The sequence below is a fragment of the Bactrocera dorsalis genome, chromosome 4 (assembly GCF_023373825.1).
Source record: "Bactrocera dorsalis isolate Fly_Bdor chromosome 4, ASM2337382v1, whole genome shotgun sequence".
Taxonomy (NCBI): domain Eukaryota; kingdom Metazoa; phylum Arthropoda; class Insecta; order Diptera; family Tephritidae; genus Bactrocera; species Bactrocera dorsalis.
The window spans coordinates 26,594,049-26,621,061 of NC_064306.1; the positions used below are offsets into that span (position 1 = coordinate 26,594,049).

The following is a 27,013-nucleotide window of genomic DNA, read 5'->3' on the forward strand; positions in this document are numbered from 1 at the left end:
TATTCATATAAACATTTAAAATTTTTTCGCTAAGTATGTTACAAAATTATTATATATGTATAATTTTAAAAATTATGTTTTTCTATATAAATTACACAATAATTTACAAAATTATATGTAAACATTGTTTTTTGAAATTATAACTTTATTAATTATGCTTAATTATTTTTTCGCGCATATTTACTTACATACATATATTTTATTTTTTTAATGTTGTTTGCTTTGCTTTTGTACATTTAGAAAAAAGTTTCCTTAGTGGTAATATCTTATATTTAATTTTTTCTTCTAAAAAAAAATAATTTTTAAATTTTTTCTTTTTAACTTTTTACATTCATTAAAATCAAGTAATTTATTTTCTAAAAAAAAATATTTTTTTTTATTTATATCCTCTTTAATTGTTTAATATTCATTAAAACCAAGTATTATTAATTATAATTATTATTATTGCTTAAAATTTTAAATTTTTTTTTGAACTTTCTAAAATTCATGTGTTTTTTGTATTGCTGGCAACTCCGCACAGCCTGTATGAGCCCGTGGCTATGCGCAGAAGTCGTATATGCAATGCAAATAACTGTGAATTCATAGACTTCATTAAGTTAGTAATTAATTAATTTAAATTTGCTTAGTTATAATTAACATTAAGTAAACTTGAAAATAAATTAAATGTTTGTATAAAAATAAAATAACAAATAAAGTCAGAGATATTGTTTTAAATAATTTTAATTAATTTATTTTAATTTTAATTTTAAAAGATCTGAAAAATAAATATTTCAGCCGCTTAGAAAATTATTACTTTGTGGAGAAAGTCACAATGTAAATGCAATTCTTTCTGGGAATCCAGGCATAAAATAATTATAAATAGCGCCTTAAGAGAATAAGGTGTGCAAACAATTATTTTTCACTTTCTTCAAATATATAACTGATTTTTCTTGAAATAGTTGTTTTAAATAATTAATTACTTTTTTTTGAAATTTGATTTTTTTTTCGAAAAATACTTATTTTTTTAAATATACTAAAATTTTTTCAAATTAAAAATAAAAAAATTTTAATTTTTAAATTTTAATGAATTTTTGTTTTATAATTCTCCTTTTTTTTCAAATTCAAACTAAATAAAATATTTTTAAATTATTTTTGAAATAAAGTAAAACAATATACAATGTTTTGAAATTCAGTATAAAAAATCTTTTAATTTTTAAATTTAATTCATAAGTTTTTAAAAATTTAGAGTAAAAAAACATATATGTGACCTGGTCTACGAAAATGGAGCTAACGTGCGAAAACTAGTTTTCTGGGAAACAGCTGTTAAAAATAAACAACTCGTTTCGTCAGTTTCTCGTTATAAATTGATTTTTTGACACCTAAGCCCCCTTTCCGTAGACCAGGTCACATATATATATTTTAAATTTGAAAGAAATTTTTAACTTCACACAAACTTTAAAATTTATTAATTTTTTTTTAATATATATTTTATTTTTGATTCTCCTTAAAAACTTTCAAAAACTCAGAATAAAAAAAAAAATTTTATATTTCAAATTAAAAAAAAAATGAATTTAACACGAACTTTAATTTAATTTATTATTTTTTATTTATTTAAATATATATATTTTTTTCATTCTTCTTAAACATTTACATAAATTGTTTGGTAAATAATAATGAAATTACAAGTTAAAATCTGAAAGAAGTGAAAAAATCATAATATCCAGCAGTAAGCAATACTGCTTTCGCTAACCGCACAGTGTGCCGGAACTCAGCAAACTGCCATTTAAATGTTTGCAATTAAATAATGACAAAACTGTTTTTAATAATTTTTAATAATTTTTCAATTATTACTTATAACTAATTTTAATTTATTTCTGCACGCAAATAATGACAAAATAATTGTTCGTAATAACTGTTTTTTTGCTTATAATTAATTTTAGCTTATTTAACATACGCATACAATTAGTTTTTGTTTTTGTTTCAATTGTTTTTGGCACAAATTCACAGTTTTACTCGCTGCTGCTGCGGCACAACGAGTAACTTTTCTTCATTTACATGCTTAAAGTTTTATTTATTAAAATTAAAATTAATATTATTTATATTTTTTTTTTAACTTTTGTTATTTTGGAATCTTAATTATTTAGTTAGGCGAATTTTCATGTTTTCACATTTCCTTTTACTTTGTTTTGTGGTACTTCTAAAGTATTTTTACACTACTACTTTGACTTCTATTTATTTTTCACACATACATACAGACAAATACAGTTTTTTTGTAATAATTTAAATGTATTTGTCGGTATGCAATTGTTTTTGTTTGAGACGTTACGGTATTATTCACTATTTACAAATTTAATTAGGACCGTCTCTATAAATGCCGTTAGACGTTATGACACATTTCGCTTAGCTGTACTTTATTAGCAAACATTTTTACCTACACACATGCAGATTTACAGATTTTTATTTTGCTTCATCTTATCTTCTTGCCATTTGGTAACTTCCCTTCATTCTTGTTTCATTTTGTAGTTTGTCGCTGATTTTTAGTTTTGTTCAGTGTTGCAAATAGGAAAATTTTTATTAGTTAATAAAAAATCGTTTTTAGTTTTTTGCTTTTTTCTTCATCTTTTGTATTTTGGGTTCTTCTTTTGCGTTTTCGCTTAACGGTTAGCTTTGTGTGTTTACTTTGCGCTTGGCTTTCAGCGTTTTGCCGCTGCTCACTTATTGTTGTTTTAAAAATGCTTTTTGCTAAAGTCAATCGGATGCTTAAGTTCGTGCAAATGCGCATGCGCGTATGCAACGACAGCTGTATATACATATATAAGTGCATACATACAGGTCTTTACACACACCTATGCATAGGAAAGGCATTGTACTTATTTTTTGAAAAATTATTTCCTCGCAAATTTCAGTTCAGTTTTTCGTTTAAATATGCTTTTGCAGCAACATGACAAATATACTTTACGAAAAGAAAAGCAAAAATTTTTTTGAAAAAAAAAAACAAACAATTAATTAAATTTTAATTCTTACTAAATATTTTGTACAGTGTAGTGGAGTCATAATTTATTTTTACATTAATGCTCTGCTCTCAATTACACATACGAACTAAAACGATTGCTTTCTAATAAACATACAGACATTTACACACACACACATATGTAAATATGTAATAGTATTACATTTCGTTTGGAAACAACCGTGTTCATTTACATAGCTTGGCGCACGCGCTCTTCACAGATATCGCTCTCTCTCTCTCTCTCTCTCTCTCTGTCACGCTCACTACATTTGTTTACCCCTTTCCGCATTCCTTTGACTTTTCTACCTTAATAAATATAATATTTACACACACATAGTTTCTCTAAATACACATACATATATACGTTGTTGTATTTTTTTTAGTTTTCGAAAATGTGAAATCAAAAAATTTTGTTGACATTCAAACCATGATTAAAATTCATTAAGAGATGTGTCTAAATCCGCTACACTAACAACTATACTTGCATTTATCCATACTTTCGTTACATATTACATATGTATATATTTAGAATTGTGTTTCTCCCAGTGTATGATTGGGAAAAACTGCTGCCTTTACTTGTAGTTAATTTTTACGCGCAGTTTTCTCTTTTTAGCGTTTCGCTTTTATTTGTATTTGGTTTTGTTTTTGTTTTTCTTTATTTGTGTGGAATGCTTCACATTACACGCGTTGTGTAGTTCAGTGTTCTCCTTGGTTTACGTTATTGTTGAGAGTGTCGTTAGTTTGGTTGAGGGCGATGCCATTGGTGATGGCGTCGGCACAAAGAGACTCGACGAGGCTGTCTCGGTGGTCATGCTGCGCTCTTCGTAGACGCGCTCCTGAAAAGATTTCAATGAGGATAAGCTTGTGGCTAGCAAGTAGGGCATGTCTAACAATTTAAGGGAGGCTCTTAGAGACCATTTGTCGAAGGGTTTGCTTTCTAAGGGAGTTGATCTAGGCTATAGTTAGTAATTCCGGCTGTGTTGTGAGGTCTCTTGGTAAATACTTTCTTAAGAGCTCTGTTAAGAGATTTATACAAATGTTACCCATTTAAAGTTTGTGTTTTGAATTTGGATTTTGAGGGCTTGTAAGGTTTTTGGCTTTCTCGGCATCTAGTGGTCTTTTCGTTTTTTTTAATTTGTATTCTCCGATTTAAAGACTGTATTATATGTATATTTTCTTGGTTTGGGCAAGAGGAAGTAGATATTTGCTCCGAAAAAGAAGGTGTTGTACGAGCTTGTTAATTGAGTAAAGTTTAAAATGGTTCCAGGGTTGAGTATAGAGCATTGAGCTAATAACATTTCGTTGCCTGTCGTAGTTCTGACAAATTTTGAGTTTCCTCGTCTGCGTTTCTCTCTATCCAGGCGATTATATTGAGCCAAGTTTAGTTAAGGACAGGCCGACCGATTGCCTTGTAAGTTGCCAACAACGTTTATTTGTCCTTTCTCCATGTGCTGCCAGCTAGCGACTTGAGGATTTTGTTGCGGCTCTGGACTTTGCCGATAATTGCGGTCGTATGAGGAGTGAAGAAGCATGGTGGTTGCAGGAGTTTCGAGATGTAGGAACTGAACAATAACGGGAAGAGTTATATGGTCATACGTGGCCTGAGGTTACAACTCTTAAGCTGTCTTCAAGTAGTTCATTGCTGTAATATGAAACTTGGTCAGAGCTTAAATTATTTTGGAGCTTTACATTGTCTGCTAGGGTGCGACGGTCGGGCATCACGGAGTGGTGATGAATTCTCTAGCCACACACCAAATCAGACTATACCTGTATACAGCTTTGAAAGGGAAGGGTAGGTAGGTCTATTATCTAGCATCCCTAAATCCTTTTGTATTTGAACCTATTCTAATGTTTCAAATTTAGTAACGGATTTGTTTAAATATCTGGTGTGATCTCACAAAGTAAAACTTAACAAAAAGGACACATAGACAAAGCCAGAGAGGGTTTGGATACTTGCTCGAGGAACAAGCTGTTGTATAAGACGTTAAAATTTGGATAAGCTTGAGGAGGTTGTCCAAGTGTCAATAGTGACTGATTGCTTTCCAAATCAGTGCAATATACTTACATGTGATTTATCGTATTTAAAGCGTTTCCAAATGTTTGTCTTTGGTTCCATTGGTGTGCCATCCACATTGTAATTGGGGTTTGAGAAGGTCAATACCGAGCGACTGGAACCACGCGCGTGCCTTTTCGTCTTATTACGCTTCGAATTGAACATGAGAACTGCAAAAAATCAGAAATAAATTATAAGACAGTTCATATTCCTTCGCTGTCAGTATGCTACTCACATAGTATAGCTGCTATGATTACGATCAGCATAAGGATCACCACGCCGCTAGCGATGAGTATGAGCGTCTCACGCTTACTCGATTTCGAGCTGGCGCTATAGTTGTCATCCTCATGCTCCGTTGAGCTACTCTCGCCATCCGTGGTCTCCTCCACATAATCTGGCGAATTGTCACCACCATTCGGACGTGGCACTACAAATTTAGGTGCCGTTTTGCATTCACGATCATCGGGTTGATCGGGACACGCGCACACATAGTCCGCACCGCGGTATAGACAGAGGTGCGTGCAACCGCCATTTTCTTGTGCGCATTGATTCCACTCCTCGGGTTGACGTTTGATTGAGACAGCGCGTATATCCAGCGCGCCATTAAGTGAGTCGCGTATCTCCACGGGATTGCTGTAGCCGCGACCTTTGCGATATGAGCGATAGACGGATTTGTTGTACCAATCGGTCCAGTAAATGCTGTTGTCGAACTAGAGAAGCGAAAAATTTCAACTCGTACAAAATTTAATTAAGTCCTTCATTTACTTACCATTGTGAGACCGAAGGGGTGCGGCGCATAGTCAACAATTTTAGTTTTTCGCTTGCCATTGAAGTCCACCGAAGCAATGTTATCTTCTAGCGCATCAGCCCAAAACAAACGACGGTTGCTGTGTTTAAAATTGGACAAAGTTTCAGACTAGTTTCAGTTGCTTACTATATTTATGCAAAAACTCACTCAAAGTCCAGCGTTAGGCCGGTAGGAAAACCCAAATTCTCGGTCACAATTATAGTGCGATTCGAGCCATCAAGTAAACTACGTTCTATGCGTGCCGGCGCATCCCAATCGGACCAGAAGAGATATCTAAACAGAGCTTACAATGAAAACCATTCGAAGCCCTCAATTAATCATTTTCACAAACCCTTTACGTGGATGCACGATTAGCGCGCGTGGATCACCTAAATCGTCGGAAACGATCTCTTTGCGGCAGCTACCATCCAAACGCGCCACTTCTATGATTTTTCGATCAGTATCGGACCAATACAGGTTATCCGCAATCCAATCGATTGCAATGCCATTCGGTGTCAATAGTTCTTTGTTCACAATGGTCTTGCTGTCGGACAAATTGGTGAGATCTACACGTCGTATAACATCTGAGTTGACGTCGGCGAAGAAAAGCCATTTCTTGCGATAATGAAAGTCGAGCACTACAGCGCCATGCACGGCATTGATGGGTAGCACGACGTCCATATAATCGGGCATATTGAGTGAGATCATACCGATGCCAGAGCGTTGTGCAATGAGCAGATATTCCTGTGAGAGTCAGAAATTCGTAAATTCGTATTTCAATCATGATTGAATGGGAATTTATAAGTTTTTTTTTTTGATTGCATAAAACTTAAAAAACGAGTGACTAAAACAAAGATATCTTTGAAAAAAAAATCTTCAAATTCGCTAAAGATTTCAAATGTAATCACTAAATGAAAGTTAAACACTTATTTAATAAAATATTAAGCACTTTGACACTCACATCTGGCAAAGTCTGGCATTGACTGGTACTACCCTCCTTCAATTTGAGTCCAATCGGGCATCTGCACGAGAAACCGGTTGGATTGCGTAGACAAAGATGCGAACAGCCGCCATTGTTTGAGCCACAGACATTTTCGGGTTGTGTTTTGTTAACCTGAGTAGAAAATTAACAAATAGTAAATAAAAATTTTAATGGATTCATGATTTTGTGTACCGTTATCACTTTAATATCCATCAACCCATCAATATTCGTCATTATCTCCTTTTTCGCTGTGATATTTCTACGATTTGTCATGTGCAGAGCTTTTGATTTCCAATCGGTCCAGTAAATATGCTCATCGGTCATGGCTAACGCATACGGATGATGCAATGATGACATTATCAATTTACGCTGATTACCGGTATAATCACATGAATCGATAGTCTTCAATTGCGCGTCTACCCAATAGATGCGTTTCGTCTTCAAATCCAAAGATAAACCATTCGGCCAACCAAGATTCGATGTGACAATACGTTGACGACTCTCGCCGTCCATGTGAGAACGTTCGATCTTGCGATAGTGACCCCAATCGGTCCAAAATAGAAGACCAGCTTCATAATCTAGCGCCAAGCCACGTGGTGATTCCAGATCTTTATAGGCGATCAAGTGCCGATTTTTGCCGTCCAAGCTAGCGACTTCGATGGTGTGACGTCCAGCATCAGCCCAATAGATCTGTAATAAATGAGTTTAAAAATATCTCCTTTGTAATTTTGAAAGCAGTCTTGAAGGTATACCGTTTTGCCAATAGAGTCCACAATCAATCCATCCGGATTGTCTAAGCTTTCACCAATAATTTTGTGCACATTTAAGCCATCAGGTGTGGAGCTCATAATCACATGCTGCTTAGAGTCGGACCAATAAATCACGCCTGTTGTCGAGTCTACATCCAAAGCGACCGCATTTCCAATCGGTGGCATCGGCAGCACCACGTCGATGAAATGCGCAAAGTCCAATGAGATTTGCCGTATGTCGATGCGGTGTGCGAATATGATGAAGCGGCTGGGACCCTCAGCACATGTCCGCAGATCGCTCTGTGCCAAGAGGCCAAGAGAAGTATTATGTCATGTTATAAAAAAAAATTTATGGAGTACTTACCCTCAGTTGTACTCCCACAGGACAAGCGCAAGTGAAACTCGTTGGGTTCAGTAGACAGAGATGTGAACAGCCGCCATTATTAGAACCACAAGCATTCTGTATACTCCTGCGTGAGCGATGGAACACGCGTATATCCATCAAATCACTAGTATTCGCAATAATTGTGGTGATGTTCTGACCCGTGAGCTTGTCGGCGCTGAATGCGGACTTGTTGTCCCAATCCGTCCAGAAAACGCGGTTTTCGCTGATATCCAAACCGAAAGGATGACCAAGATTGTCTGTGGAGTTAAAAAAAAAGGATTCGTAATGTATCACTGAACCATTACAGACTTTTGCGGTGCTACTTACTTAATATTGTTTTACGCTTGCCGCCATTAAAGTCCATACTTTCAAGTGTCTTCGTACCGCCATCCACAAAATATAACCGTTGCTGACCGTAATCTATGGCTAAGCCATTCGGCCACTTAAGATTCGTATCAGCGACAATTACTCTTTCGTTGCCATCCATATTAGCGCGCTCTATCATAGCATGTTCGCCCCAATCCGACCAGAACATAATGCCCTCTGCGAATTAACAATTAATAGTTTAATGTTATGATATGATAATATCAAATATAATATTTTTATTCCGACTACTCTATTTGGTAGGTTCCACTTACCTATCGGATTCACGACAATATCACGAGGTTTATCGAGCTTTTCCCAAATAAGCAGCGTCCGTTTTTTGCCATTTGTCGTTGCCACTTCGATACGATTAGTAGCAGGATCGGTCCAGTAAAGTTTATCTGTAATCCAGTCTAATGCCAAACCAGCTGGCGAGACGAGATTCGAATGCACGACACGCTGTTGGTAGCTACCGTTGAGATGCGCCTTATTTATAGTGCTCCGTTCCACATCGGTCCAATAAATATAATCCGTTTCACTGCACCAATCTAGCGCGACAGCATGTTTCATATAATCCAATGGCAAAATCATATCCACTTCATTTGACGCAGCTGACTTTGTGTTCAGTTGACGCAATCGTATGTCCTTTCGGCGCGCGACGAGCACAAGCTTGTCGGGTATGCTTTTACAGGTTTTACTAAAGAAACGATAATTGACGAAATTGATTTGCAATTACCTAAATAAATTTTGCATTGACTTACCCATCTTCCTTCAATGATAAACCGATAGGACAGCCACAGCGCCGCGAAAGCTTATTCGGCAAGCACAAATGAGAACAGCCGCCTCTTAGACCGCGTCTATCCTTTTGACAACGATCCGGATATTCTGGTTGTCTCGCTGGATGATAAGCGTGTATATCCATTGGAAAGTGGAAGTTCTCATGCACCGAACGGAAACCCTTTCCGGTAATCTTATTAGCTGCCGAGACGGTTTTCGTATTCCAATCGGTCCAGTACATGGTATCTTCGAAGATGGTTAGCGCAAATGGATGCGGCAGATGTGTGCTGAGTATTTTCACGCGCTCAGTGCCGTCAAAGTTGGAGGACTCAATTGCGTGCTGTTTCGCGTCGGCCCAATAAATCTTCCGACTGGGATAGTCTATAGTGAGACCGTTGGGCCATGTTACTCCATTCGCAATGATCACTTGCCGCTGAGAGCCATCCATATAAGCACGCTCAATTTTCGGATTAGGACCTGCATTAAAAAAAAAATAATAATTATTCGTGACATTTCCTTTTAACTGCTGTTCCTGCAACGCACCCCAATCGCTCCAGAACACTAACGCTTCGCCAGGGTGTATAACAATTGCGCGCGGTTTATCCAGATCGTTCGATGCGATAACTGCTCGCAGAGTACCCATAAAATTGGACACCTCCACTCGTCTCGTACCCGAGTCAGTCCAGAAGAGTAGATCATGCACCCAGTCGACAGCTAAGCCACCAGGCGATTCCAAACCCCACTTGATAACATCTCGCAGCCGTGAACCATTCATGTGCACCATTTTAATGACGTCCGTAGAAACATCCGACCAGAAGAGTAAACCTTTACGATAGTGGAAATCAAGCGCGATTGCGTTGTGCAAACCCTTAACTACAGCCGAGTATCGGTTATTGCTCAACTGTACACGCCTGATGTCCCAACGATTGGCCACAACCAATGTCATCGCGCCGCCGAGTGCCTTACAAGTGCGTAGATCCGGACGTAAGACGTAGCCGGTTTCGCAGGAGCATTTGAATGAGCCGTGTGTATTCTCACACTTTTGTGAGCAAACTGGACTCGTTACATATTGACATTCATCGATGTCGGTGCAACTGGCAAATGAAAGGAGATTATATGGTACATATAATTATCTGTAGATTATTCAACAGTAATAGCTCTCTTACTTCCGACGGTTTTCGTGCATCAGAAAACCAAGATTACAAGCACACTCTTCCCGCCCCTTCGCTGTGGTAATACATAATTGCTCGCAACGTGAGTTCTCGCCGCAGGTATGTGGGTGTGGACAGTTCACTTCATCCTCACCTAACGGACAGTCATTCTGCCCATCGCAGACATGCTTTTGGTGCACACAAATCCTGCAGAAGTAAAAAAAGTTATAGCAAAGAAACAAAATAAAGTAGATGCGGTCACTCGTACTTTAAATTTGTGATGTTCTTCTTGGCTGGACAAAGAAATTGCCCGGGATCACACTGCAGGTGACATTCTACCTCATCCTCGGCAGACGAACAATCCGGGTAGCCATCACAAAGCCAAGTATTCTAGTAGTTAGAGGCAAAAGTATAATTTGGAAGATCATCAACTGTCATAGAACGCGCTTTCAACCTACCAGTATGCAACGTCCGTTGTGACATGTGAATTCGTCTGGTCCACATTTGGTCGGCGTACTCCCTATCATATTGCCACAATCGTGTTCGTCCTCACCTCCTTCACAATCCTGTTCCTTATCGCATTTCCAGCGTCGCGGTATACAACTACCATCGTTACATTTGAATTCGCTTGTCGTGCAATCGGATGGTTTTTGTGGACAATCCTCTTCGTCACTCCAATCGCCACAGTCATTATCGCCATCACAATGGAAACGGTTCAATATGCACTGCCCGCTCGGACCGCCATGACTGCCACGGCACTTAAATTCACCTTCCGGACAGCGATTGAAGACCGCGGGGCATTTGAGTTCGTCGGAATTGTCATTACAATCGCGTTCGCCGTCGCAACGAAAGGCGATCGAAATGCAGTAGCCGTCATTGCAGGTAAAGTGCTCGGCTGAGCAACTAATTGTGCGTGAGAGGGATAGATAGCAGTGTTAAAAAGTTGCATTTGAGAGAAGAATAGAGTGAGCAAATGAAATATGCAATAGAAATCGAGTACCACGGCTGCAGGACTAATAATTATATACAAAGAGTTTATCGTATTGCGGCACAAGCGTTCTCTTCGATCTTACGAAGCTTCGTAGCCAAGTCTTGCAAGAAATCTCATTGTATAGCTTATATATGTTTTTTGGAAGGTTTCTCAATTTCTTTACCTGACGTGAAATTCGTCGAACTCAAACTAAGGCTAAGGCTGGATAAAAGGTCTTTACTTACCTCGTGCGATTACAATGCGCTTCATCGGAGAAGTCCTTGCAATCATTTTCGCCATCACAAACCCACTGCTTCGGTATGCAGAAACCATTTTGACATTCAAACTGATCATCGTCCGAGCAATTCATACGCGCCACATTTGCACCGCAATGCGTCTCATCCGAATAGTCACCGCAGTCGTCATCGCCATCGCACAGCCATTCCTTGTTGATGCAACGATATGTGCGCGGACACATGACATGCATGCCCGTCTGTTCACAATCCTTCTGCAATTTATGCAACATATCGCCAATCACCTCACAATCGAACTCATCAGCGCCGTCGTCACAATCGTTCTTCTTATCGCAGCGCGCGCTCTGATCAATGCAGGTACATGTACTGAGGCATAGCCATTGTGTGTCGCCGCACACATTCTGACAGGTGTGCGCATAGCCGTCATTGGGACTCATTAGGTTACCCTCATCGCGCACACTATTAATATGCGGCCGAAAGACTGTCTCCTTGTGATGTCGCATATAACCTTCACGACCTCGCGCCATTTCGCCCATATGATCATCGGATTCTTGCACACTATACAGATCCGTACGACTAATACCGCTGCGCGCACCAATATCGCGAAATCTAGTGCCGCCGCCGCCAGCATTATTTTGCGCTGCAGCGGCATTCGCTTTGTGAGACGACTGTTGCTGCGACTCGGTGGTGTAGAGTTCAGGTGCATATTGTGCGAAATAATCGGCGTCGGGATGTTCATGCGGCGGGAAGTCTGATGGATGAAAGTCCTCATCATCATGATCGCCTAGATGATACTGCGTGTGTCCATCCTTTGGCGTTTGCTTTTGCTTGAGTGCGACAGCGTCGCCGACACCACCGACGGCTTTACTGCTGGCGCCCGATCGAAAGAGGCGTTGCTGTTGTTCCTGGTGCTGACGCTGTAACGCAATGCTGTCGCGCACAAAACTGGAGCCCAGCAGCTGGCGCGCCGAGCCATGCTTGACCTCGCTGTGTACGCCCGATAAGCTGGGCCATGATGTCGTATCGTCATTACCTCCTAGCGCTGTGGGCGGCGGATCAAATGAAAGCATAAAAATAGATACAAATTAGTGGGACTGAGTCAAGTAGGTAGTAAGATATTTTTGAATGTATCTATATAAGCTAACAATGGCAGCTAAATTGTATTAGTTAACGAACTTAAAGTGAATGTAAGCAGCACTTTACCGCAGTCGTGGCAGTCAGCGAATTTACGCTGCACTCCCCACCGCAGCTTGCGCTGATTTAATGAATGAAATCGGAACGTTTTCTTTATCAGGCGTTCGCGTTCGACAGTGCTTAGCTGACATTTTAGGGTTTGAGGGTTTTATATCTTAGTGCTGCTCACTTCAGCATCTAATGCCGACGAAGTGTGTCGCATGGCGTCGTCTACCATTGCCCTTGCCAAGTTCCAAGCTCATCAGTTGCCGATGCTGATTTTCATCTGTCCGAATCTATGAATATTGGTATTAGTTGTGTCGGGCGCATGCGCCACATTTTCATATGCGACTTTCACTTTTCTATGTTGTTTATGTTGTTTTTGTCGCTGTTATATTTTATTGCTTCGGTGCGCGTTGTTGTCGCTGCTGAATGGAAAGTGAGGCGACGGACAGCTGAACTTTGCCGAAGCACTCATTCATGATACGACAGGCACGAGTGCTCTTCGTGCCCACATATCATGAGACATGTAAACGGCAGGTGGGAGAGCACAGCATACTTAATGAGAGTGTGCTTAGAGGAAGAGCGATGGCATTCAAAATTATTGAGCAGGCGGAGAAAGTGAGCGCGAAAAGTGACTTTATCAATGAGCAACAGCGAACCGACTTCGCGAAGAGTGCCTAAAAGCTTTCAACATCGTAGGTATTTGCCACTCGCTGTGCCTCGTGCGCCGTGGTGGCCAAATGGTTACAGCGAGGAAGCCACTCAAATAGCGTGGGCATGCGAAACTTTCCACAAGCTTAGACGCATAGGCGCATGTATGTAGGTATACCGCACACCAACACAACAAAATAATTCCCGTTAAGCGCACATGCCTACATGAGTACAGGGTGTAGTGAAGTGCGCCGAATGTCAGCAAAGCTAACGCATATACAGCTACAGTTACATATACAAGTATGTATGTGCAAGCCTTTACATACATATGTACATGCATGTATTGGTTTGTGTATTTATGTGGAAAATTGTAGGCAACAAAATGAAAGAATTTCTCAATTGCACGCATCGACACGACGATGCCAAGGACAAGGCAGCCGAATCGAGCTATTTGATGCTGCTTCGTGCACAGCCGACACACTTCGAATTGATTCACAAAACGGACAAGGACGGACAATCGGTTTGCTGAATCGCTGTTGGAACACGCGAAGCGGTGAGAAGCAGCAGCGAATCTAACATATAGATATGTATATGTATATGCACACATCAGTAAATACATATATGTATGTACCTCGAATGGACTGAACTGACCTGTTTTCTCTGTGCGCTGTACGTCTTAGCCGTTGACATTAAAGTCTATGGCAGCTGCAATGGGGTGTTGCTGTCGTGTCGCTTTTATTTGCTTCTTTTACATTTTTACAATCGCAAGTGTGGAAATAGTTCTCAGGGCTTGTAACACTGCCTTGTACAAGCCAAAATAGGTATATACAGTTATATATAAGTAACAGTTGTTGCACATACATATATACATTTACAGTTGCATTGCCACAGCCTGCAGCATGCATCACACTTATCTTGATTGAATTATCTAAAGGGAGTGGCTGCGTAAAAGTAAAGTCCTTTCGTGTTGCTCTTAGTTCGGTACGGAAAGCTTAGTTTTATAATTTTTATTTCTGTAGAAGCATGAGGGTTTAGTAAGTTTTTTTTTCAAGTAAATCGTGAAAATTTAATTAGCTATCTTGTCTTCTTTATCTTATAACTATATAACGTCAGACGTTATCGAAACATTGTTCAGAAAGACTTGAATGTTTACACAGGTTTTCTTTCAGTCCTGCAGAAGGTCTTAACGGAAGTCTTTTGTACAAAATCACCGTCCACTTTGCAATATATCTATATACTAATTTGGTTGAAAATTGGTGAGGCAGACTGATACCTCAGAACGGGCACAGACTACTTTTCATAGTTTTATGTTAAAAGTAAAAATAATTCATATATAAAATGAGCAAAAAATAGTAAGACCTTGTTATAAAATTCTTAATTTATTTTTCAAAATCTATGACATTCTCTCAAAGTAATCCACCTTTATCCCAATACACTTGTGCTAATGTTTTTTCCACTCTTCGATACAGTGGTAAAAGCCAATTTGCGGAATAGCCTTCAATACCCGTAGCGATTCACATTTAATGTCTTTGTTGACTCAAAACGGTTTCCCGGATCGGCCGTTTGAGTTTCTGAATAGATAGAAGTCACGCGGAGCTAATCAGGTGGTTACGGCACGATATTGGTTAAAAATTTAGCAAAAAAACTCACGAGGAATCAATCCAGTTTGCGACGGAAGAAATTCTGAGTTCACCATACCTCGAAAACCGAAAAACTGTCAGCATAACTTTGAATTTTGACCTTTTTTGGCGTGATTTTTTGGTATTGGCTCATTTGTGCTACGATATTCGTCCGAAGGATCGTCTGTTTCCGGGTAACAAGCATAGATCCAAGATTCATCGTCAGTAATAATACGTTTCGCGACAACCTGGAACTTCTTTGTTGAATAATGTCACTCATCATAAAAATCGCCGAATGCACTTTATGTACTTCAGAAAGACAAGCGTATACTAAACATTAATGATTTCGACGAATGGGTTTTCGCCCGAAATTTAAATTGAAAAGTCCTACTATTTTTTGCTCATAGTAGTATTTCAAATCATAAGCATGTGTTCAATATTAATGTAGGAATCGTTTGAATATTTTTTTTCCACTAGCAGGGTACAATAATTTGAGATGAGTGCATAATAACTCGCAAATATGGCTGAAGCATTGCACAGAACAATGTCGTATTTAAACGGTAATGATTCCTTAGTAACTTACGAAGTCAATAGAAAATGTCGATTGCCAACCTTCTGACCTTGTCTGAAATGTGACTCAATTTCTGAACTAGAGGAACGGACAGTTAATTCACTAGTATTTTCAAAAGGCGTATTGCATCGGGCGCCATCCAGGACATGCAAAGCAAGGGTTGAGATCACCTTTCTGGAACAAGGAGCTCGGATCACGTAAGCGCAGAGTCAGGGAACAATTCTAATTGACTAGAATGGTCGATGAAGAAGATTCAAAAAAACGAAATAGCTGCATGCTTTTGCCCAGTACTACTTAGAACTCATCTTATGTTGTAAATATCTAGGAGCGTTGCAATTTTAAGGACAAGAAGAAGTATGAAACTTAGTTATTAAGTTGATTTCAGAGGCGGCAAACGCGTTGACGTCCTATATGAGGAATACTTCACTTCAAATTAAATCGTTCTCTATCGTTATGATATGTAAACAGACTTCAAGAAGTAAAAAATGCGTGCTTTTTTGGACGGATGGTTTTCATTGAAGTAATACTTTTTGCGGAGTTAGTCTTTATGTCAGCTGTTACTTGATTTTTTATCGATTGGCGCTGTGTCCATCCACTTTATAGAAGATTTTGCGAAAGCATCTTTGTTTAGGGGCTTACAAAATCCAACTTTTGCAAGAATTGAAGCCGAACGACCATCAAAAGTGTCGCAAGTCTGAGATGACTATCGATCCCCATTTCCACAAAAAAATTATACTGAAAGATGAAGCTCATTTTTGGGATTGTCATATAGGGAACGAAAAATTCAAGGAAACTATTAATGAGCGAACGGCCCCATTGCTGCAAAAAGGGGTTGAAAAATGGGTTTCTCAGTCAAATGCACGAGATCATTTTAAAATATAATAGTAAACTCTTATTTAATATACGACCTGTGGTCTATTGTCCCTCCTCCTGCTGTAACAACATTTTATTTAACATAGTCAAATCAAGGAGTATATGCTCTGGTGTCTCTGCTCTTTGATCACAGAAGCGACACAGATCCGTGAAGTAGTACTCTAATCTGTGCAGATGAAACTGCAGCCTGTGAAAGTTCCATAATGTGCCTTTATTTGTCTCTGGGAAGAAGTTAAAAAGAAGTTAAAATGGTTATTGTTAAAAACTATAGCGTTAACACCAAAAGGAGATTGGAAGTTTTAAAATCCCCTTTGGCTTAACTAAATATATCTTGGTTGATACTTTAGGCGGGGTTGCCAAATATGTGCCAATAGACGGTTATTGTTTGCAAAATGTAACGGGAATAAATTTTGCAACACAAACAAAGTTATCACTAAGATGAAATAATCACTACTCTTGGCTCTTTGTGATATTTTTATACTCTCGCAACAAAGTTGATAAGGAGAGTAAAAAGTGTCATAACTAAGCCATGAATAAAGATATTAAAGTGAAATTTGGCACAAAGGATCGCATTAGGGAGGGGCATATTTGGACGTATTTTTTGGAAAAGTGGGTGTGGCCCTGCCCCCTACTAAGATTTTTGTACATATCTCGGAAACTACTATAGCTATGTCAACCAAACTCTATAGAGTCGTTTCCTTCAGGCATTTCCATATACAGTTCAAAAATGAAAGAAATCGGATAATAACCACGCCCACCTCCCATACAAAGGTTATGTTGAAAATCACTAAAAGTGTGTTAACCGACTAACAAAAAACGTCAGAAACGGAAAGAAATGGCAGAAGGAAGCTGCACCCAGGCTTTTTTAAAAATTGAAAATGGGCGTGGCGTCGCCCACTTATGGACCAAAAACCATATCTCAGGAACTACTAATCTAATTATTTTACAGCAAAATAAAAAAATATGTAAATGACGGATAATGAAATCTCGATTATCACTTTATCATACGAGAGTATAAAATGTTCGGTGACACCCGAACTTAGCCCTTCCTTACTTGTTCCTGTTAAAATTAAATTTTATTCTCTCTAAAGATGTATGTAACAAGTTCTCTTCCTGCATTACATTTAATTGAGTTTGGTTTCTAAATTCTTGCAACAAGAATGCACTTGATAAAGAGCGCGTATGACACTAAAGTTAATTTCGACTAAGCAACAATAATTAATTCAAATCTTGGCTTCAAGATCACTTTTCAGTTCATTATACAGAAATTATATTAAAGAAATCAAAAAGCAAAAAAAAAAAATATAGAAATAACTAAACAGAATGTTAATAAAGGGTGATCCATTTCGAGTTCTCTTACTTTTTTTTTAAGAAAAAACAAAGGAACTTCAAATTTAATGGGGAAAGTTGATCATCATTCGAAAGAACTTCTTTGGCATTTATTTTTTGAAGATTATATCTTTCAAATGTTGGTCGCGGCTACGTCTCAGATGATCCATTGTTGAGTCCAATTTCCGATGGCAGTTCGAGCATTTCGACTAGTAACTGGCGAATGACACGCGCAATATGTATTTTGCTCCAAAGCCTGATTCGAATCGGGACTGACCGCATAGACTTTAGATTTTACACATCTCCATAGGAAAATGTCGAACGGTGTGATATCACAGATCTTGATGGCCAATCGACTGCCCCAAAACAGCAAATTATTAGTGTTCTCACAATATATCCAATGATTGATCCGACGTGTGGGAAGTGGCGGCGTCCTGTAGAAAGCAAATGACGCCGAGATCCCGAGCTTCAACTTCTCGCATCAAATAGACGGTTATCATGGCGCAATAAAGATCGCCATTGACGGTTACATCATTTTTGAAGAAATATGGACCGATGATTCCACTGGACAACAAACCACACAAAACCGTTGTTTTTTTGGATGAAATGGCAGCTCTTGAATATCTTCGGGTTGCTCTTCGTCCCAAATTCGGCAATTCTACTTGTTTACATACCCATTAAAAGAAATGGACCTCATTGCTGAAAAAAATTTGGTTAAAAACCTTGCAATTTTTCAAGAGCCCATGGGACGAAACGATGTCGTTGGAAAGGTCAAACGGCTTCAGTTCTTGCACAAGCTATATTTTATTCGCTTTCAATTTGCGATCTCCACAAGCTGTATTTTATACCCTCTCAATTTGAGATCTCCCCAAGTTGTTTCATACGTCTATTCGAGTTATTCCAAACGGCGCGCAGAATCTACTTTCAACAGTCTTCGTGTACATTCTTATTTACGGCTGTTATATTTTCTTTACTGCCCGCTGGACGTGGTCTATTCGGTCGAATATTATCCAATAATGAATGCTGGGTCTAAAGATAGTACGCTAAGTAAGCTGATTGATCATAAGTTTAGAGAAGCACGCGAAACACATTCTTTGTAGAACTTCAATTTTCGTATTAAGTTCAATAATTTGTAAAAGTTTTCCAGGCGTAAGACTTTCCATGATGAAATGCCAAACAGTACTAAACCCAATTTACATGACAGCAAAACACGACTCAAGCGTGATCTGTCAAAAAAGGCTACTGAAAAGAGTATCTCTGTTTGGATCAATAGTTATAACGAAAATCGGGCCTCACTGCATTTGCGGGACATAACAATTTCATTAAACGAATAGCACGCACTGAGGCGTCGTGGAATTTTTTCATTGCTAATTTATTCATTACCCAATTTGTTTCCTGGCTTCCTGATTTATCATCAATTTCATCCAAGAATTCTTAATTCAAATGGTAGGAAATCTCAACACTTTTTTAGCGAGTCTTTAGTAATTTAATCATTCTTAGGAACTTTATTTAACTTCATGGATTTACGATTATTTCTAGTTTAAATACTGATCATCCTGTCACCTTCCAGGTTTCATCATTATCAGGTGCTTATCACAGGGCCTTAAAGTTAATATTAAGATACGACATTTTTGAAAACTTTTTTATAGTCGAATTTATTCCGGAAGAATATATGTATAATAAACAATAAAAAGGAATTGCACTCAAAGGCATTTTCTTTCACTTATGGCAAAACTATAGCGTACCAAAATATAAAAACAATTCCCGAACATAACAGAGCTTAACATAGAATAATATAACCTCCATGTTTTATTTTGCGTGGCTATTATTATATTTTAAGAAAATTACTTATTACAAAAGCTTGTAGAAAAGAATATATTGTCTCTAGAAACATTATTTCCTAATAAAAGTTTTTTTGTATAATAAAGTCAACAACTTTAAATATCCAGGCTAGAACTTCATTGCTAGACTTTAATAGGCATAGTTAAGGAAAGAAACTAAAGAAAATAAATAAAACTCAGGCTTTGGATACATTAAACTTTTCAGAGGTAAGAGTTTTCTTTCCCAGAACTTGATTTAGATCGGTGAATTAGCAGCAAAAAGCTATAGTGGTATGAAGTGAACAATTTCTTCGGAGGTTGCCCTGTGCAATCTCTTGTCTAATAATACAGTTCTCCATACAAGACTAGTTTCTGATCGTACAATTTATATGGTAGCTACGTAGGTTGCCTCTTATATTGTGAGATTTTGCGACGTTAGTATTGTAATCTGGAAACTCACAATTTTTTTAGTAATGTTTGACATTTTTGATGACATGCGTCCTGAAAATATTTTGACGTACAAGCGCTATTTGTGCTGTTCACAGTAACTTAAAATATTGTTATCAGCCAAAAAATGAAATTAAATGGTGAACATTTTCGCACAATAATTTTTTACAACTTTAGACGTGTTTTAACTCATCAAGAGTGCATAGATGAACTTAATTAAATTTTGAAGATGAAGCTCCTTAAAGAGTCAGTGTGAAGCTATGATGTGGTGAATTCAATTGAGGTCGTATACCACTCCAAGAAGAATTTCGGAAAGATTGTTCAAAATTCGTTCTTGTTCCGGAAGCTATTGATGCTGTGCGTAAACTGATGTTGCAAGACGTCTCCTATGGTGAGATTGAAACAACTATGGGCATTAGTGGGACTAGCATACATTCAATATTGCATGAATAAAGGCTTATCTCCATTGGTCGGGAGTTTTGTTTAAAAAAACTGCGACAACGATTATGAATTATGGTTTTATACGAATTAGGCCGAAAGTTAACTGTATGGGTGTTTTAAAATGTGCCGAATCTAATAAAAGCTGTTCGAAAACGAATCAACCACACCACTACAACATGTGTTGATGTGATGTGTTCAGACCGCATGTTGTGGAGATACCTCAATCAGAGCGGCAAATGTGCTTCGACATTTGGCTCAAAGCATGCAAAAGTGATCTTAATGGAGAATATTTCGAAAAACAATCAATTGATTTACGATGATTAAATTTTGTTTTTTTCTCAACTCCCGAAATATAAAAAACAAACTTACATATATGATATCAGAGATATGGTTCAATCTAAAAATTTATTCGGGTATTTTGGCATTGCCTTTGGAAGTAATCCATGCTGAATTTTTTTTTGAAGACATCTGTTTTACAACACAGTTCTCGTTATAAAAATTGTATTCTGAATATTAAGTTTGCATGGCAGCTATACATACATACACATACTATATTGGATCAATATCGGCAGCTTTTTGTAGAGTAAACGACGTGGTGATAATTTCAGATCGATATTTCAAAAACTGCGAGACTGGAACGTGGCTAAATCGACTCAGCTTGTTACGCTGAACACTAATATATATAGCAGGTAGAAAAGTAAGTTACCAAAGTGAAATATACGAGTAAATCAGCGAAGTGAATAAAATTTTAAAGTTTACATTTTTTTCAATTTTATTTTATTAAGACCATATTTCAAGGTATCTACTTAAAGTAAATACTTTACTAAAACATAGCACATACAGATAGTAAATAGCAAGTAGAAAAATAAATTATCAAATTGTTTAATATTCACAATGTCCAAAATTTCGCGTTGCTAGTTAACCCAATCGTTGTTGCATGGAGTTGACACGCTTCAAACACTCCAAATATTGTAGATGTAGTCTCTCAAATCAGCCAGAATTTCGGATTTCTCTTCAGCTATTCGCATCTTACGGATTGCAAAAGCAATTTCAATCGCTGACAAGTCAGTGATTTGAGGAGATCATTTCAATACACTCACATTTCATTTTGTAGATGTACCTTCTTGATGACTTTTGCAGTATTAATTGGCGCGTTGTCCTGTTGAAGACGGAAATCCGGTCGAATTAGTCGGTGAGCCTTGGGGATGGCTTGCTCCTTTAAAATAATTAAATAAGCTGCAACAGCAACTTTTCCTTCCTAGACTATAATATTGATAGATAAGCATCCCCAAATTATTAAGTCCTTTTCCACCGATTTAACTGTGTGTAAAGTGCACTTGTATGATAGTTCTTGTTCGGGTGAACGCCAAACGGAAACCATACCGTGAGAATACCAAAGTCTAATCATCGATTCATCAGTCCCGAGCACTTTATGCCAACAAATTTGAGATTTTAAAATGTGTTCTTCATAAAATGCTTGTGGTTTTTCCTATTTGCCTCGTTTCGGTAGGGTAACTTTCATCTAATGCGAACAGTGTGCACTGAGGTGGATTTCTTGCCTTCTTCTATAAGTTGTGTGCGAATTTTTGAAACGTATTTGAAGGGAACAGAATTGGAGATATCCAAAATTCATTTATCAACTCTCTCCGTTGTAATTTTTGTGTGCCCTTGTTTCTTCTTGCTGATGACTCGATTTTCTTTGTTGGAGCCGGCAATAACTTTCCATATTTCGAACTGTCTAATTATGTCTGAACGCTCCTCATTCGTTAATTGATTAAAATTCACCATTTTCAGAAGTTTTTTTCAAATTCACTGTACAAAAATCGCCTCAAATTTCCAAAATTTTATATAAAAAAAAACTAAAAATTTTACTTACCAATTCAATTTCAAAATTCTTGCATCTTTACTGCCTTTTTTAATTTATTTTCAAGTTTTGATATGAAAAACACCAAGCACTCGATAACTTACTTTTCCCACGGTTTGTCACTGAGCATTTTTGTTGAATGCCACGCCAGTTTCTTACCAGAAACGCGTACTTCTATCGAGTATCGGGTAGCTATAGCATTTAACTGTTAAACATTTGTGTAATAGTTAATCCATGGATCATTAATTAATTCCCTAAAGAGGTTCAAAAGCCTGATAAACGAACAATGCAATCTCTATGGGTTCTCAATCAATGGCTTTAGTAATAAGTGTCAAAATATCACTTCACAGGGTGGCAACTAAAATCCTTATTTGAGAATGGTCGTTAAACCTGGATAAACGAATATGGAAGTCCATCTATAGTTTATTCTTTAATAAGAAAATAGTGGCAGATAATTTAGAAAGACCATCATGCAATGCAGGTAAAACTGTGAAAACACTAGCAATACAGCTTTTTTGGATTAGATTAGGTAAGAAGACTGATCAGTGAAACCACGAATAATACCAGTGAGCCACTAGAGAGGCTTGTACTCCTAGGTATGAAACAAATGTGTGGCATATCGCCAAAAGTCTGCCACAAATACTTTGAGGCGGCTAATTACAACTTCTCCGTCGTTACCAAGTTGTTGCCAAAGGACCTATACAGGAATCTGTTGTAAGTAGGTGTGTTAGTGTGCACTTACCCAAATGCACATGCAGCAGCAACACGAGCGTTTTATACATGATCCAAGTGATATTTCCTCTGTGCGGCGCGAGTGCGGGCGAATAAGTGGCAGAAGTGTGACGGTGTGTTGGTGTGCGTGTGCGCCTACGCCTGCGCTGCTACCACACACGACTCAACCTTCCTGCGACGCTTTTGCGGCGGCTATTTTCACTATAATCGACGCTCCTATGCGTTTTGTAGCCTTTCACGTTGTGTTGTTGTTGTTGTTGCTGCAATTGTTGTTAACGGCAGCAAGCTGCTTTGTTGCTGCTGATATTTTTACTTTTATTCCTGTGTTAGTTGACCGTCGCACCCGATCGCTCACAGGTTTCCACGCTGATTTTTATGCTTTTTGTTTTTGCTTGCGTGTGTGCGTGAAGCTCGTGTTGTTTTGTTTGTATTTATAAATATGCCTGTTTGTTGTAGTTGTTGTTGTGCGATTGTATGCCGTGTAAGCTGCCTGCTGTTGTTGCTGGACCGTTTTGTTGTGCGGACTCCAGCGTTTCGTTTTTGTCTTCCAATTCTGTCGCTGCTGCTGTCCTTTGTGCTTGTGGTGCCTGCTGTTGTCTCACTTCGCTGCGTGTCGTTGCTGTTGCGTATATTTATATTTATGTGTCAGTGTGTGTGTTTGTTGTGCAAAATGCGTGGGCGTTTGGGTGAAATTTTCGAGTTTTCGCCTTCTACTTTTCGCCTTGCCCGTGTGTCCTTTCGCTTTAGTGCTTTGCTAAGTTGAGCAGCAGTACCGTTACTTGTCCTTTTGTCAATCAGTCTCGCTGTCAATTCGCAGAATTTATTTTCGCCTAAATTCCTTTAACTTGCCAGCATTTTTCTTAATTTTTTGTTTTTTTGTTAAATTTATTTATTTTATTATTTTTTTCAATTTTGCTGCCTTTAGGTTATTTTATAACTGTTTGTTTAATACTTTGTTGTTGTTAATATCGGTTTGTGTGGTTTTCGCCTTATTAACGAGTATGCTTCGTCGCTAGATCGGCTCACTGCTGCTGCCTTCTGCGTTTCCGCTGCTGCCCACTAGATTCTTCGTGGTTAGGTTGCTTCGTAGCGCCGCGCCTGAGCTGTTGCTTTGTTTTTTGTTTTTTGTTTTTATGTATTTTTAAACGCTAATTTAATTGACGCCTTAATGTGTTGGATTTATTTATTGGCGTTGCAGTTATATCTGGTGACAGCACTTTATTTTTTGTATGATTTCAACTGTGTGTGCTTTGTTTTTGTAATCTTTGATTTTAATTTTCTATTTTTTCTTAATTTTTTCACTGCCAGTTCTATATATAGTATATTTGTGAGCAGTTTTTCACGGGTTCGCCGACTTTAGCGCAGCTTTTGTAGCGGCCAGAGCCCCTTTCGTCTTCTCTTATAGCCACGTTTCATCGTTTTCGTAGATTGCGACGATGTCGTTCGGCCACTAATTTAGTTTTGCGCATTTTGCGTACAATTTAATTCGTTGATTTTTGAGAAAAACACTTTTAATTTTGCCAGTAATTAGGGTAACGGGTGTGTATTTATAGCGTTACTGGCGGGGGTTGTGGTTGGGTGGGGAATATTTTGCGTCACAATTTTTGCACTTGCTTTGCTTTTGTTGTTATTTGCTGTAAATAAGTGAATATAATTTATTATAAATATTTCACATGCGCTGTAAAGGTATTGTAAGCGCTGAAAATTATTGCTTGCTGCTGTTATAACTGTATTTGGTGCTACATTATTGTTGCTGGTTTTCTGTAAACGCTTTTTGTGTAGTTCGAAGGGCGTGTGCCTGATAACTCTGCTGCTGCTGCTGCTGCTGCTGTTGGTGCTTATCGCTGTTGTTGTTGTTGCTGTTGCCGCTGCCCAGCCTCTGTGCATGCCTGTGCCTGCCACTGAGCAACCGTGTCCGTGGCACATACAGCATTTATAATCAGGTTAAGGTGCAGCATCTCACAACAACAACAAGCCATAAGTTTAAATTGCATTATTTTTGTTTGGCAAACAAGCATATCATAAATTTTCGCAGTTTAATGAAATATTTTCGCAAAAAAATTAAAACTTTGTTTATTTATTTGAAAAAAAGCAATAATTTTTATTTTTTTACTTTCACGCACGAGCTTTTTCACTTGCCACACTTGCTGTAACCCATTTTCACTTTCTATCTTTTACATTTTACTGATTTTCTTTACCGCTGAGAAGCGTTTTTTCCTTCAAATTCCAGCTTCCCGCCTGCAAATTTTCTTTAAAAATATTAAAAACACATTTTCCTAAAATTAAATATAAATTTTCTACGTTGCTGCCACTTTTTCACAGCTACTTTTACTGTTTTGTGTGTATGTATGTGCAACACAGGCTTCGTTATGCCGCACACACACACTCGTGCACTGCTTATTGCGACGGCGAAGACGCCCACAGCCTGCGTTGTCGGAGTAGCGCTGTCGTCGTGTCGGGCCACGGTCACGGAGTTAGCCAGTCAGCTAGTCGTGCAGCACAGCCAAGTCAGCTAAATTTACCAACAGCAACAAAGCCAGCAGCGCCAAACCCCAGCAGCCAACCTGCTGCCTGCCACATGCACTGAAAACCCGAAGCAAATGCGTTGGAGTATGAGCAGCTGTTTGTTTTTTGCACTGAAAATTTCGCCTTACTAACTGCACAGTTACCGTTATGGGCACTTAAATCATTTTCAATTTTCACTTTTCACTTTTTTTGCTGATATTTTCACACACTCTTCGCATTGATACACATTAAAGCTGGGCTTGTGCCCGAATTTCGCTAAGCCCACACATAGACACGCACACAGCAGCGGAGAAAATATTTTCACACGAATTTATTTTTTTTATATAAGATTTTCATTCTGCGCCTTACTCTATATATGTGTGTATGCATGTGTGTGCATATGTATTTGCAGAGCAATTTTCACTACACTTCAATTGACATTTTGCTGCATTGTGCGTTTGATTTGCAGCTTTTTCGTTTTAGTTTCCTAGCAATTTTGCACAATTTCCGATATAACTATTTCTTTTGCCTTCGAATTGTACAATTTTCTGCGAGCTGCGGTTGTGCACAGCATTTACCGTTGCTGTTTCGGATTTTTTTGGATTTTTTTCTGATTTGCTTAGCTGCGTTTTGCCAGCCACCGAGCACCGTGCACAGCGCTGGAAAAATTGGTCGTCGTCGTCGACGAGGAAACGTACTCAAATAACGCGTAGAATCGCCACGGTCGCCAGCCAGCCAGCAGCCAGTTGGGGCAGCAACGTTCTTCGGCTTCAATGCAAGGAACTCACACACACATAGCCAGATGTAGATATGAGTGTTACGAGAGCAAAGCTGAGATTCGTCTCAACAGATACATATAGTCACGTTCATTGTAAAATGTTCCAAACGCTCACACGCACACACACACACACACAAACACAGTGATGTACGCGCTCCTCGCAAACTTTTCATGGTTGGATGCTGTGTTGTTGGTGCAGCAGCACAGCATCACAGCAAAAGCTGCAAACGCTTTGTCGAACGGCCTTGCGCATTGCCTTGCGAATTCGCGAAAGCTCAGCGCCGCTCGTGAGCATAAAGCTGCACTTCGTATGCGCACGAGCGACGTTGTGGCTTTGTGAGCGCCGAAGGGCGGTTCAATTTGAATAGGCGAGCACATAATAAGAGCGCTCAAGCATGTCAATTAGTTATATACATACATACGTACACTTTCATATATACATATATATACTTTCGTACATACACGCATATTTCCATACATGGCGACTCGTGTGACCGTTGTATATTTTCGTAACTGCAGTTATTGGCGCTTAAACACCCAGTCACCCACTAATTGACAACCTGACTCACACTCTCCATATTTATTTAGTTGATTTCATTTCGTTATATACAAACAAGTATATGTACACCGGACATACATATGGGAAGTAAATTGGTGATTCGAGGCTGCAGCCCGTTTGGTTTGAATAGAGTTTAAGAAATGATCTTTGGGTCTCTTTTGTTGTATTTTAGAGCTATAATCGACTAA

The 27,013-nt window shown here is 38.4% G+C and overlaps 1 protein-coding gene across 3 annotated transcripts; it reads right to left on the reverse strand.

The window, feature by feature from the left end:
- Window positions 1-1,886: 1,886 nt before the first annotated feature.
- On the reverse strand, window positions 1,887-26,199 carry LOC105231290 (low-density lipoprotein receptor-related protein 4). Of its 3 annotated transcripts, none has more exons than XM_049454932.1 (20): window positions 25,858-26,199; window positions 22,994-24,617; window positions 11,452-12,502; window positions 10,695-11,139; window positions 10,505-10,626; window positions 10,252-10,443; window positions 9,629-10,179; window positions 9,070-9,562; window positions 8,584-9,005; window positions 8,273-8,488; window positions 7,925-8,202; window positions 7,564-7,860; window positions 7,004-7,501; window positions 6,791-6,943; window positions 6,182-6,573; window positions 5,998-6,123; window positions 5,812-5,929; window positions 5,278-5,752; window positions 5,055-5,212; window positions 1,887-3,825 (listed from the first exon to the last, which is right to left on the reverse strand). In XM_049454932.1, the coding sequence occupies exons 2-20, from the start codon at window positions 23,031-23,033 to the stop codon at window positions 3,703-3,705; spliced, it is 6,150 nt and encodes a 2,049-aa protein (XP_049310889.1). In that variant the 5' UTR covers window positions 23,034-24,617; window positions 25,858-26,199; the 3' UTR covers window positions 1,887-3,702. The 3 variants fall into 3 exon arrangements, with proteins under 3 accessions (XP_049310889.1, XP_049310890.1, XP_049310891.1); XM_049454933.1 differs by having other exon boundaries at window positions 25,653-26,199; XM_049454934.1 differs by having other exon boundaries at window positions 26,067-26,190.
- Between the last annotated feature and the right edge of the window lie 814 nt (window positions 26,200-27,013).